This window comes from Natator depressus, chromosome 2, assembly GCF_965152275.1.
Source record: "Natator depressus isolate rNatDep1 chromosome 2, rNatDep2.hap1, whole genome shotgun sequence".
Classification (NCBI taxonomy): domain Eukaryota; kingdom Metazoa; phylum Chordata; order Testudines; family Cheloniidae; genus Natator; species Natator depressus.
Window position 1 is genome coordinate 35,671,747 of NC_134235.1, and position 13,905 is coordinate 35,685,651.

The 13,905-nt window shown below is 42.8% G+C and overlaps 1 protein-coding gene across 20 annotated transcripts in view; it reads right to left on the bottom strand.

Moving 5' to 3' along the window:
- The window catches only part of RIMS2 (regulating synaptic membrane exocytosis 2), a 737,938-nt gene extending 729,049 nt beyond the window's left edge, over positions 1-8,889 (bottom strand). For 6 of the 20 annotated variants that reach the window (XM_074943967.1, XM_074943973.1, XM_074943969.1 and 3 more), the window contains exon 1: positions 7,749-8,888. In XM_074943967.1, coding sequence (XP_074800068.1) covers positions 7,749-7,924 — 176 coding nt within the window. In that variant the 5' untranslated portion in view covers positions 7,925-8,888. Of the gene's footprint in view, positions 1-7,748 lie in introns of all 20 variants that reach the window. The other 14 variants (XM_074943991.1, XM_074943992.1, XM_074943978.1 and 11 more) reach the window with 8 other exon arrangements.
- Between the last annotated feature and the right edge of the window lie 5,016 nt (positions 8,890-13,905).

A 13,905-nucleotide genomic window follows, 5' to 3' on the forward strand; every position in this document is an offset into this window, starting at 1 on the left:
TTAGACTGACAGTTTTGTTCTGTACAATTTAGAACTTACAATATATACTGTAATTAGGCTTTAGTTTCAATGCAAAAAATCAAGCTTTCAACGTTTTCATAGGTTTTAAATTATCTTACTCATAGATTCATAGAGTTTAAGGCCAGAAGGGGCCATGAGATCAAGTAGTCTGACCTCCTGTATATCACAGCCCAGTACATTTCACCCAGTTCCCCCTGTATTGAACCCAATAACTTGGGTTTGACTAAGTATAATGTGCAGAAAGACGTCTGGTCTTAATCTGAAGACATCATATGGCGGAGAATCCATCACTTCCCTTGGTAGTTTGTTTCCATGGTTAATCATCCTCACTATTAAAAATTTGTACCTTATTTCTCATTTGAATTTGTCTGGCTTAAGCTTCCAGCCACTTGTTCTTGTTATGCCTTTCTCTGTTGGAATAAAGAGCCCTTTACTACCTGGTATTTTCTCCCTATGAAGGTACATACTCACTGTAATCAAGCACCTCTCAATCTTCTCTTTGATAAACTAAACAGATTTAACTCTAAGTTTCTCATTATAAGGCATTTTCTACAGCTCTCAAAAAATTGCCGTGGTTCTTTTCTGTATCCTCTCCAATTTTTTAACTTAAAAATGTGGACATTAGAACTGTACACATTATTCCAGTACTGGTCTCACCAACACTGTATAGAGAGGTAAAATCAACTCCCTATTCCTATTCACTACTACCCGTTTGGAGTCTGCCTTCATCTACAAACACATTCTGCTTAGTCACTGACAGGAAGTAACCCCACTACTACTACTATTTATCCAGCATCCAAAAGGGGGATAGTAACTTTACAGAAAGAAGGAAGAGGTGGCACAGGCAAGTGGAATAATCAAACAGAAAAGAAGCAGAGAGTAAAAGAAACAAAAAAGACAGGAGAAAAAGAGTGTCAGGTCCTTCATCACTCAAGTTTCTTCTTCCTATACTTTCTATTTTCCACTGTTTCAAGACACTACATTTAAATTAATCTTCATATGTTGTACGGCACAAGTAAACAAAAACAAAACTGTATGCTCCATCCTTCACTCTATATTCGGCAAAACACATAATGAAATCATAGGAATACTGCCTGAATAAGAAATGTTGACTATAGTCCGAGGTTATTATTTACCTCAAAAAATCTGATCGTCTAGTCTGATCTCCTATAGAACACAGGCCAAAGAAATTCTCCAAAATAATTCCTAGAGCATATCTTTTAGAAAAAAAGGAAGAGAGTAGACAAGAATATTCCAGAGAAAGAGTATCCAGTCCCATCTGCAATATCTTCATCTTCTTTTGGTGAGGCAGCAAATCCATCTACATCTGTCTTTGCAGATTAATAAAGTTTTCAAGTACTTAAAGTGCACGTAAAATCTTAGACATTCCCCTGGAGACTATTCAAGAAAAACACCACAAGCTCTTAAACATATTGCATTAACACAGACCCGGGAAATTAGCCATGCCAATAAACAATGGCCCGCTGGAACCTGCCAAATCCATCTGGCATAGGCCTACTTCCATCTCAGCTACCTCTAAGACAGCAGACAGAAGGTCAAGTCCCTGCAAAGGATTTGAACACTTACTCTCATCCTTCATCTGGCTCTCTTGCTGTGCAAGTAGTACAGGAGAGAACAAAATATCAAAGTCCACAAAAGTCACCCCAAAGAAAAAAGATCCCCAAAAAACTGGATCTTTTCAGCAAGCCTTCAAATGAAAGCAGCAAATTATCAAGTACTGCTCAACATGTGTTTTTAATTTGGGATAAACTGTCTAATTTTGTTGATCAGTTACTCAAGGAGCAACAAGAGTTGCTGAAATAACTTACGGCCAACTGGTTGCTCAAACATCTCAGCAGACTGCACTGGACACATGATACAGCAGGTCACACCATGGCTACTGAAATAAGCCGGACAAGATAGTTCTGGCTTCAGTCCTCTGGAATTTCAACACAGATTCAGGCAATAATTGAGGACCTCCCATTTGAGGGAAAGCCTCTTCAGCAGTGGGACAGACAAAGCCCTCCATATTTTAAAGGATGACAGAGCAACTCTGTCCTTCCAGGGCTCTGTATCCCAACTCCTAAAAGGAAGCAGCCATGACAGCACCCATATTTCAGACAGTGCTCAGTTACATTCAACTCAAGATCTTTAGAGCCACTGAGAAAGAGGCAGAGATTCCACCAGAGGCAACCCTCTGCCTCCTCCTTGGCTGCCCCACAGTCTGAGGTTTTGAATAGTCAGGAAGTCTGATGCATGCTTGGACCAAAGGATCTTTGTTCTACCCTTTGGCAACCAGTTTTATTTTCAAGAATCGTGAGCTAGCATTACTCAGATCAGTGGGCCCTCAAGATTTACATCATCTTAAAAATTTTGAATCCCTCATACTTGCACTTCAGAAAAAACATACAAAGAGTGATCACTTTATACGTATACACCCCAACAACAATCAAAACACCGAGCATTTCGTGTTTTTTATCTTTAAAAAAAATAGTATAAATCCTAACTAATCAATTTGCATAGTGAGGTAGGGAAGCTTTAATCATATTTTATATAGCAGTAACACATACAAATAGTTTGTGTAACTTTAAAGACCACAAACTGGCAAATCAGGATTAGAACTCTCAGGGAACAGTCTCCTCCCACATCAACACTACTGCTAAATCCTAAGTATTTTTTCCTTTACTTCTCCAAAGTCACTTCATTCCTGCCATTAAACACTTTATCATCTTTCCTCATGACTACTGAGAACTCCTCTTCTCTGACCTCCTTAGCTGTCACTTCACTGCATCAAAAAAACACAGCTGTGAAAATCATCTTTTGTCCACTGTGCTAGTCATACCTACTTCCTCTTCCAATCCCTTCATCGTGCCCACACCCCACTCAGCACCATGTGAATGAACACCTAATTTCAGTTTATTTATAAAATAGGATTACAATATGTCTCTGAAACAATGAAATGTACATTGTTTTCAGAGCCTGTTCCTGTTGGTTTTACAGAGAACAGCATTTTATCCTAGTTTTTATAGACATAACAGACTGGTCACCTGAAATAACTGCCAACCTCTGGTGACATTGAAGGTAAGCTGGACACACACATATGCGCCTAAAGGACCATTCCCTAGTCTGTCATGCAATAATGCTGCCACCTTACTACGCTTTATGAGATCTCCCAGTAAGCACTCCCCTCAAGCCAGCCCTCCCACACAAAAGTCAGATTCATACAGAGACTTAAGTTAATTTGCATTTTTTTCTAACATAGGGCCCAATCCTGCAAAGTGCACTCAATGCCAATCAAATCAGTGGACGTTGGAGCACACTCAGGACCTTGCAAGACTGGGATCATAAATTCATTTATATAGAGACAACATGACCTGAAAATCTGTTAGGAAGCTTACATGGATAAAACTAGAAAAAAGATGCAGAACATACGTATTTTAAATGAAAAATCATGCAAATTCTACACAAAGTCCCTAAAACAACAGAGGTTCAAAACATTCGCATTTTTGTAGTTTAATTGGGATGAACTTGTATAAATTGTAGAGGTAAAATTTATTGCATCTGGAGTACATTATGTATATTAAATATTGCTCAAAATCTTTTTCTGTCAATTAAATAACTTTGTATCTTTTTAACCACACTACATTTACTTTGCCTGTTAATTGAAATACTTTTGTTAAATCACAGCAAAATGTTTTTTCTATGGAAGGAACATTTTTAAAATGTGCAGTTTTCCAGATTAGAAAATGACAGTCCAATATTAAAACATTACTCTAGTTTCTAGTAAAGATAAATTGCCTCACAAATAAATTACAATAATATATGTTTAAATAGCTTTAGGTTGAAACACAAATCAGCAAAAGCAAAGAATCTCAAATTTAGGCCTATAGCTGATTTAGGAAAAAACAAACAACACAGTTAGCTAAGTATAGAATGATAGCCTTAATGAAGGGCCAGCTGCAGCAACTCTTACACTGAACCAAATCAACATTCAAGAAAGCAGGGAAGAAAGAAACAAAAACCCAACTCCAGTAGTACCAAAACTTCCAGAGGAGAGGCTCAGAGTAGAAGTAGCACAGTATCCTGACCCCTCCTCCTCCATGAGAGCACTGCATGGCTACAGCTGTGTGCTTTTAGGAGACAGAGCCTGCCAGAAGGGAGCAGATCTGGTAAACAGCCACTTTACATGTCATCTTCTCCCAACAAATCTCAGCAGGAGTTCATGCTGACCTTATCAAAATTAACTCCTGCAGATTCAAACTCTATAGCATCTACCTTCACTTTCCAAAAAAGATTAGCGCATGTAGAGAGAAGAAAAATTATATATCTATATTTTTAATAGACATACACATTTCCCCCTGGAGATAGAAAGGGGGAGGAATAAAAATAAATAGCCCACATAACAGATACGAATCACGTTATTTAATGAACTTCTGGAAAGTGCTAAAATATCACAGTGATGGGCACCATGCAAGAACTTGAAATGGAATGGAAGAAAGCAGCAGAGTGGAGGGAGGGGCTAGCCCCTCAGACTGACATTCAGTCATCATAAGTTCCCCCAAAGTTTACAGGAAATCCATTCATATCCCCTTGATTCTCTAATAAGAATGTTATCACAAGACCTCTCCAAGTGTCAGCTCAGACTTTCCAGCATAATTTTACCCTCCCATGTTATATTTTCATGGAATGGAATGATACAGCCCATAATTCTTACTCAGACAAAAGTCCATTTCACTTCAAAAGAAGTTTGCCTTCAATGGAAATTTTGCTTGAATAAGGAGTGTAGAATTTGGCTCTATCTGCATAATATCAATAAGAACAGTTAAATGTATATGTTGTATTAATGTTCTTGTTTTCTTTTAGAAATTGGGGAACATACCTGTCAAGAAGGTTAAACTGCAAAATATTTACTTAAGAGAGCACAACAAGTTTTTGTATGGTATTTTTTTCTAGTAAATATAGAAAAAGAACATTTTTAGAATAAACAGTGCTTTAAAACTGTCAAGTGCATATTTCACATTAAATAAAGTAAATAAAATGTCTTTAGAAAATAACATTGACAAGTTGTTTACCTGAAACCATATCACTTCTCAAGGTCTTGTAAATTATTATTAACTCCCATTGACAACAATACTTCTATAAAATAGTTGTTTCAGTCTATCCTGTATATACATATTTTTGCAATATAGTCTTTCCAATACCCTATACACAATTCTCAGCCTCTAGCACACCATCCCCCCACTGCTGTGTCAAGTGAAAAGCTGAAATTACAGCAATAACACTCCTTAATGGGAAGACATTGGGTCAGCGCTTCAGCTGATATAAATTGACAGAGCTCCAGCAATAGGAGGTTTGCATGTGAAAACAATGAGAAACTAAGCCTCATAGAATGCATATAGCTTCTCTCAAAGTTCTAATGAAGGGTGTGGTATCACCTTACTTTATTTTTTAACTGCATGCATTCTCCCCCCCCCCCCAAACTTCCTTCTGTGCTGATTGTGTTCTCAGATAATAACAGAGCAAACTTAAATTAAAAAAAAATAGAAAATCTGTTTACACTTATAATCCTTACACTTAAACCATTTGATGTTAGTCGGAGCCTCTCCCTTTCTTAAAATACTGGGAAATTACTCTGCCTATAATATGCACATTAGTGATCATTTATGAAATTCTTAGCCTTGTAACAACCTTACTCCTAAAAAATTAGATGACCCCTCATGCATATAGATCACAATCACATTTAAAATACACATAACATGTTTAGATTTTAGAATTATACATGATTTTTCACTATAAAAAAGTGATATTCTTACTTTCTTACAGTGAATGTAATTTTTAAAATCACAAATATTATCGAATCCAAAACAAAGTTGCCAGCATTATTTGTTAATCTTTAATGCTACTCTCATATATTGAAGCTATACTTCTGATTAATAACTTGTAATTTCATTTCTTGTTAATGTTTTTAAACACACAAAACTTTTAAGTTAAAAATGTATATTCTTTTATTTTGATTCTCCATATTATTCAGAAATGTAACAAATCTTTTAAGTACTTTAAAATTTGGGTGCCACAATTGTGTGAAATATATAATATTAAAATGTCAGCTATTTAATACTCTGAATTACTTTTGATTATTTAGAATTAGAATGACAAAATTAGATATGTAATTTGATTTCCAGTGTATAATTCACACTGGTATTCTTCAAAATGTTGACATATTAAAGCATTTTTTAAAGCAGAAGGACAATGAAAAGGATTTAAGAAGTGGAGCACTCTTCTGCCTTCTATAACTGTTATTTAAAGAATATCCATAGTTTAAATTTCCACTAACATATTCCTAATTAAACAATGACTGGAACACACACACTTCCGACCAAGAGTTAAGGCCCAGAGATAGCTTTTAGCTACAGATTTTGAAGGAACAGTTGAAGACCACAATGGTCAAGAGACAGTGTTGACTCATGCAGTTCTCTCTTTTTTGCCTTAACTGCTGATACTGTGAAAAATATTATGCTGCCTCTTTTCTGGCTTTTTCATATTTCCACACACAATACTGTATATAATAGTGTGGTTTTATACTTCTAAATCATTAGAGGTGAATGTGGTGTTTTCACCAGATAGGGAAGCAGTTCTCATGAGTGTTTACATGTGTTTGGTAAGTAGACATATGGGACAACCGTACGGATCGAGATTACAAACCCAGTGTCTTCACGTTAACCTGCAAGCAATAGATCTGAATCCCTCCCCAAGTGCCGTAGATAGGTAAAAATCACCGAAGACTACAAGAAAAAGTTTGCATTTCCTTAGCACCCTTCACTTCCCGCTGCACTTCGAAGAAACAAAAATGCGTTAAAATGTAGAGCCTTCCGAGACAAGTGCCCCCATCCCTGACAACTGCTGAGAGCTGGACCCGTCTGCAGACTGAAGGGAGGCGATGGAGAGACGAGGAGGGACAGCAGGGCCATAAACGGCCCCCACCTCCACCCCCGGGTCTGGACAGCTCCCTGGTGCTGAAGTTACAGAGCCGCTGTAAAAACGTGCTTCCCTCCTCAGCGTCTCGGCCGCTGGCAGCCTGCAGGCCCCGCCCGGCGTGTGGCTAGCGGGACAGGGTGTTAGGGAACCACAGGTGCCGGGGGCTGAGTCCCCACCCCGCGGAGACGCTTTCTCAGCTAGGAGAGAGGCGCGGAGCCGGGGCGGGCGGGCGACGCTGGTGGAGGAAGATGGCGGCTCTTGCAAACCCACTTGGAGACAGTTAGAGCCTAGGCCCCGGCCCCACATCTCCGGCCCGGGGTGTGCGGGCGAGCGGCCCCGACGCCGCGCCACAGGCTCGGAGCCCGGCACACAAGCCAGGACCGAGCCCGCCCCCGCCCTCCGGCAGCTCCCCCGCTGCCTAGACCCTTTTCCTTGCACACGCCGGGTTAGAACAGCAGCACCTGTGCGGCCATGTTGGGTACCTAGCCCCAGTCTCTGCCCGGTGCCAGCCGCCTCCCCCTGCCCCCAGAGAGCTGGGGGGAGAGGGCAAGGCACCAGGGACATGGAGCAAATACCACAGCCGAGCGGCCTCACCTCCACACCCCCATCAGCATCCCCCTCCCCACGGCAGCTAGGGCCCCGACAGAATCGAGCCCCCAGTCCCCGAAACACCACCGGGGCTGGGGTCGAGACCGCCACCCCGGCCCTCTCTGCGGCCCTGAGCGGGTAGGAAAGGAGGGGGCTGCCCTTACTTGAGCACGGACTGCTCCTTCTCTTCCTCCTTCTTCTGCCGCTCCATGACGGCCAGGATGATCTTCCGCTCTTCCTCCGTGAGGTGGCTGAGGTCGGGCATCTCCGGCTGCGGGGCCTGAGGTGGAGGAGGCGGAGGAGGAGCAGGGCCGCCCCGCGGCCCGACAGGAGCCGACATGTTTGGTGGAGCTCAGCCACGCGACGGGAGACGCGGGGCTCGCCCGGGAGGCAGCGGCAGGAGCAGCGGCCGCTGGCGCGGGGAGCGATACATACAAGTCAGTGCACGCGGATCAATGGGCTGCCGGATGAATCAACAGCGCCCCGGGGAGGGGGCTGGCCGGGGAAGCCCGGCCTCACCCACACACACTCTGCCCACTCGTGAGGGCAGCCGCGGGGGGAGAAGGGAGGAAGGAGAGTGACGCGCGGGAAGGGGGCCGAAGCGCAATGAACAGGGAGCTGGGGGACCAGGGACTTTGGGAGGGGGCAGCGGAACGGGCGGAGACCTGAGGGGGTGGCCAGACAGAGAGCCGGGGGCCGGGACTGACCCTAGGAGAAGGAGCCAGGCCAGATTACGCTAACCCCGGTGCCAGGGGAAGAGTCCGAGCCCGGAAACCAGCGGCCGCAGGGACGCCAGGGGCAGGAGGCCGGCTGCAGGGAGACAAGCTGGGTGTGTGGGACGGGAGCCCCGCCGCCCACGAGCGCCGAGCGGGGGCAAACCCTTTAGGGTGCGCGCGAGCCCCAGCCGCTGGCAGCTGTAGCCGGCTCATACTTCCAGCCCGAGGTCCATGGCGGGGGCTGTGTGTGGGGCGCCGCCGCCGCCGCCTCCTGCTGCAGGTGCTGCCGCGCGGGCCTCGCCGCCGCCGCGCTCGACTGCTCTTCTCTCGGCTGCTGGATACAATCCGCCTACCCCATCGCCGCGCTAAGAGCTGGAGTCACGGGTGGGGGCTCGGCGTCTTCCTGCCGGGCCCCCGCCTGGCCCGGAGCGGCGCTTCTGCCTGCCGCGGGGGTGGCGGGGCTCCACTTCTCGCGGGCGATCGACGCCCAGCCGGGGTGGGAAGGAGATTTTTTATTATTATTGTTATTTATTTATAAAGGCACAAAAATGGGTGCGATAAAAATCACGCGAGGAAGGACAAGGAGGAGCCAAGCGCCAGGGACGCGCTGGGAGGACCGAGCCCAGCTGCTCAAGGGGCGGACGCACCGAGGGAGGGGGGCGGAGAGAGACGGCGCACAGCAGCCGCTGCCGGGGCTCTCCCGAGAGGCGGGGGTAGAGAGGAGCCAGGGGAAGGGGGTGGGGAGAGCAGAGAGTGAGAGTGGGAAAGGCGGCCAGAGAAATCGGATGAGGGAGAAGGGGGTTACGAGGGGGCGAAGTGGCTGGGAAAGGAGCCCCTGGGGAAAGAGGAGACGGGGTCGGCCGTGGAGGCGAACTGGAGCAGAAAGTGCGATGGAGCAAAGGTACATAGGGGATGGGAGCTAACCGGGTGCAGTGCACCGCTGGATGTAAGAGGGGAAAGCCGTGCACGCCAATATCTTTAGTCACACCCAATAACCAATAACAGGAGAGGAGTCACTACAGTACAGTTACTAAAAGCAGCTGAGCTGAGCTCTGCCCTGACCTGAGTGAGGGGTTCTGGGAGGGCACCGGCGGCATCCCGGCTGCTATCGGCTGGAGAGCTCAGTCCTTAGGGAGAGGGCTCAGGTTCTTCTTGACTTCATTTTTTCGCCTTCGGAAGCTGAAGAAAGTACAGGGCCCCGCCCCTTAGATCCAACCCAAAGTATAGGAGACAGTGAATAAAATACCACCCACCCACAATCCGAACTCTGGTCACAGAGAAGGAAAAGTCAAATTTGTACATAGCCACGTACCTTACGGATGTTTGGAATCAGAGTAACCTACTGAAAAGATAACAGCAAGGGTGAGTCCTAAAGAAACGAAACAAACATATACTCTTTGAATAATGTAAGTCTTCTGAGTTTTCTTTTTTACTCTTCTAACTACTATCTTAATACTCTCCTTCAATTAATATATCTAACGTCTATTTTCTGTCTCTTACTTATCTAATTTACTCAAATGAATTTCCTGTCTTTTTTGCTTCCCGTTCTGTAATATAGTACTTTTCTTCTTACTACTTTTCAGTTTATTTCTTTCCCTTGTTCCTTTTAATTACTTGGCTTTCTCTGTAGCCATCAGAGATTCTTTATCTCAGTTTACCTAAACTCCATTACCTGACATGCATCCGGCGAAGTGGGTATTCACCCAGGAAAGCTTATGCTCCAATACCTCTGTTAGTCTATAAGGTGCCACAGGACTCTTTGCCGCTATTACCTGTCACAGACTCAACTGGAGCATCATTCCACAGATGCAAAGGGTAAGATTTGCCCAGAGGTGTTTGTGCTGGGGTTGGGGTTCTTTTGAGCCTCAGAAGCAGAAACTCAGTGGCGCATTACAGTGGAAAAGAAAGGGAAAGGAGGAGAAAGTTTTCATGCACAACTGAATCTTTCTTCTACAATAGGGACCAGGTTGCACTGGAGAAAGCATCTCAAAGCTCACCTACTCATCCTGCTTTCCCTCCTCCTCCCCCCCCCCCATTTCAATAGGAAGTAATCACACCTGGGAAAAGAACCAATGGGTGCCAAAAAATGCCATTTAGCAACAATAAATGACAAATAACATATCTGGATGCAGAACCACATTTAGTCCAAATCTGTTGGTTTTCAATGTATTTATTAAAAGTACATTAAGATAGACACCTGACATTCTTTTACATGATGTGTAATAGAAGATATTTCTAGTCAGCTTTATTATTACTACACACTTTATTTGGTGTCCATCAACATATTACAAAACTTACACTGAGAGATTCAAATTCCCAGTACGAGACCAAATAGCATACTCTGCTGATGCCAGCACCCTTTCACCTGGGCTAGGAAACAAAGATTTAACCATACTGAAAAGCCTGAGCAAAGTGATGCCTCTTCTAAAAGTGGCCAGATTTATCCACAGTTGTGTTTCCACAAGGCATGAATTCTAAGGAACAGCCTAAATTTCAAAAACACTCTGCCACCAGCACTCATAAGTGTTAAGTCTTTGGGAGAATAAGTTCCAGTGTACTGGAGGAACACAGACTACTTGTAAGTTAGATATGGTGAAGCAGTGCTTTCAGTACCATATGCCTAGACCATTCAAGTGTAACTGTTTAAAAAAGATAACCAGTGACTTGAATTTCATCTAGTAAGTCTGTTTGTCAGCCTTAGGTGAAAGAAGGTTATTCTGTTACCTGATGTGACTTGTACATACAGGAATAATGAGGAGTCTAGTAAGATCCCCCTTGATTGTGAACCATTTTGATACCAGTTGAGCAGATGCAGTCAAATGGTAGAACAATTATAGCTTTCACCAGGTCCTCAAAGCATTTTCATCTGCCAATGAACATTACCTTTGTCTTGCCAGATTGGACTCCAACCAAATGGCTTTCATGTAGTGTCCAATTTTTGCCAGACACTGGGTAAGTTTCTGGGTCAGAAGAGAGAAAATGTAGAGCTAGGTGTCATGAGCATAGGGAATATGTTATAGCCCATATCATCTCATGATCTCTACTTATGGGATAACAGATGTTGAACAGAAAGGTCAACAGGACTGCTCCCTGTGGGATTCCACACGTTAGCATTCAGGAAGGAGACTAATCACTCATCACCACTCTCTAAGAATTATCAGAAAAATTAGCAGAACCCCACTCTATGACAACTCTCTTCACTCTGCCAGGTCATGAAACTGTGTCAGTAACTGCCAATGCCACAAGGTGGAAGGGATATGAAAAAAAAGTCTATAAAAATAAATGTAATCTAATCTGGGACCACAAACACTAAAATTGCTTTAATCATAGCTGTGTTTATGACTATAAACTATATAGGGCAGAGTTAAGGTTGTTTGTGTGCATTACATAAAATACATTTAAACGTGTTCACTGAATTTTCTAAGTTTATAATAATTGGTTTTGAAAATGTCAAAATGCCTACTTTTTTTTTACCCTTAAATTACTGATACGTATTCTCAGCCTTAATTTAAAATATCATATTTTCCCTCTCCCTTCCATATCCTCTGTCAATAAAATTATAATTATAAATAAATCTGAGAATAAGAGCCAAAATCACACACACCTTCAGAGCCTTATCCAGGTATTTAATTTGCAAGTGAAGCAAGATCCAGAGCAGAAAATATTCTATGACTCATTGAAGAAATGGTCCCACTTGACTTCTCTAGGCTCCATAGATCTCAAAAAATCTACCTTCTCTCTCTCTCATCAGATCTAGCCATTATTATGCTCATTTTCCTGTAATTAAAGGGAAACATTACCTATTTATGTCCATGTCACCTTGCATACAATTTTCTCTCATGCTGTTACTGATATCTACATTAGATGGATGACTTACTGTTGAAAATGTACTTGAAGCAAACTTCTTCCCACACAGTCCAGAATAACTGCAGCAATAGCAATCCATAGTTAAACAAACAAAATATCAATACTGGGTTTTATCAGCTATGGAACTCATTTTCAAGAAACAGTAATTAGTTATTCTCTCACTAGTGACATTTCTAAAAATGCTGAGCTTGATTTCCAGAGGTCCTGAGCACCTGCAGCTCCTGTTTACTTCAGCTGGATTTGTGGGTGCTCAGCACTTTTGAAAATCAGATTCCCAGTTTTTAATCCTCTTCCAATATTCTGTTAGATTTGTTCTCCTGCTGCACAGCCCTCAGCCTAAATTCACCCCAGATGACTTTTGTCAGATACATCCTCCAGTTTCTTTTGGGTGGCCTCCAGAAAGGATTAAATCCCAGTTGCCTAAAGGTATACTCTTATATACTCTTGAGGTTATTAATCCAAGTTTTCTGGTCTCATCCTTCTCCTCCAATGTCATGCTGCTGTCTCCAGTTTCTTAAACGTTGCTGCACAAGAGGAGCTCCTAGTGAAATAGCAGCACTTAATTTTGAAAACTCTCACAAACCTCCTTTATTAGAGGCCTAACTATATTTGTTTCCATTTCCTACCTTGTAGCAGAAGTTTCAGCTAACAGTAAATGAGTTGGTAGCTTTGTCAATTAAAGAATTCTATCTCCAATTCTTCCTTGAAAAGATGGAGCTTAGTCCATCTTTTGGTTTTATATACAAGCAAAATGAACATTTCCATTTTATCAATTTCTTTCTCCTAGTTTTGCCTTAACTCCAACATCCATTTGAAAATCACCTTCATATATTTGATGTGAAAAAGAGTTTTAAAATCTATCTATATTGGACCAAGAATAGAGAAAAGTCAGATATCCTCATTGTTGCTTGAAGGCCTCCAATCTACAGTCTCTCGATGGATCAAATCAGACAGATACTAAGCTTTCAAAGCATACAGTAAGACCCTTCCTAGAGGCATCAAAGTACATTTTACAAGGGGCTCCTCAAAGTTCTGGGCTGAGAAGCAAAAATAGTTGCATAATGAAATTTGCAATACAACAATTTGAGATTTGCAATTCCTTCACCAAGCACTACAATACTGATATTCATTCCTTGGCTGATACAGCCTTGGGGCCTTCCAGGCTGCCCTCAGTTTACATTAAGCAAGCAAATAAAATTAAAATTACAACAAGTAAAAAGATCAAACCAGATAAGAATAATAAAGTAAACATTTCCATTGCTTCTCTTAGAGGGATTTAGATTGCTTTGTATTTGAAGTTACTTTCCATCCAAGAAATTGCATCTTACTGATGGATATTTCCCATAATGTCAAGACCTCCGGATACTTTGAATGAGAAAGAGAAAATCAATTTCCTTATTTCATTTCTTGTAAAAGAGGGCCACCCACTAGTCTGCAAAGATACCCCCACACTCATATTTATATATCAAACTCTTCTGGACAAAATTCTCTCCCAGCCTCAGAGATGAGGAGTCTTTGTCTGAGCCAGAAGGAGAAAGAAAAGCCTTGGCCACTTTAAGAATTGCCCTCCCCACTTTTTCCCCTTGTGGGGACTCAGCCTCCTCATGGGCTTGAGAAGAAGGGGGGGCGTGAGGACTCCTTGGCTGACTGGATGGACAGAATGTTGCAGTGTAATCCTATTAGAACCTGTGCACTCAAAGGGAAGATTTATAATCCCTTCCCACTGCCTAGGGTGCCA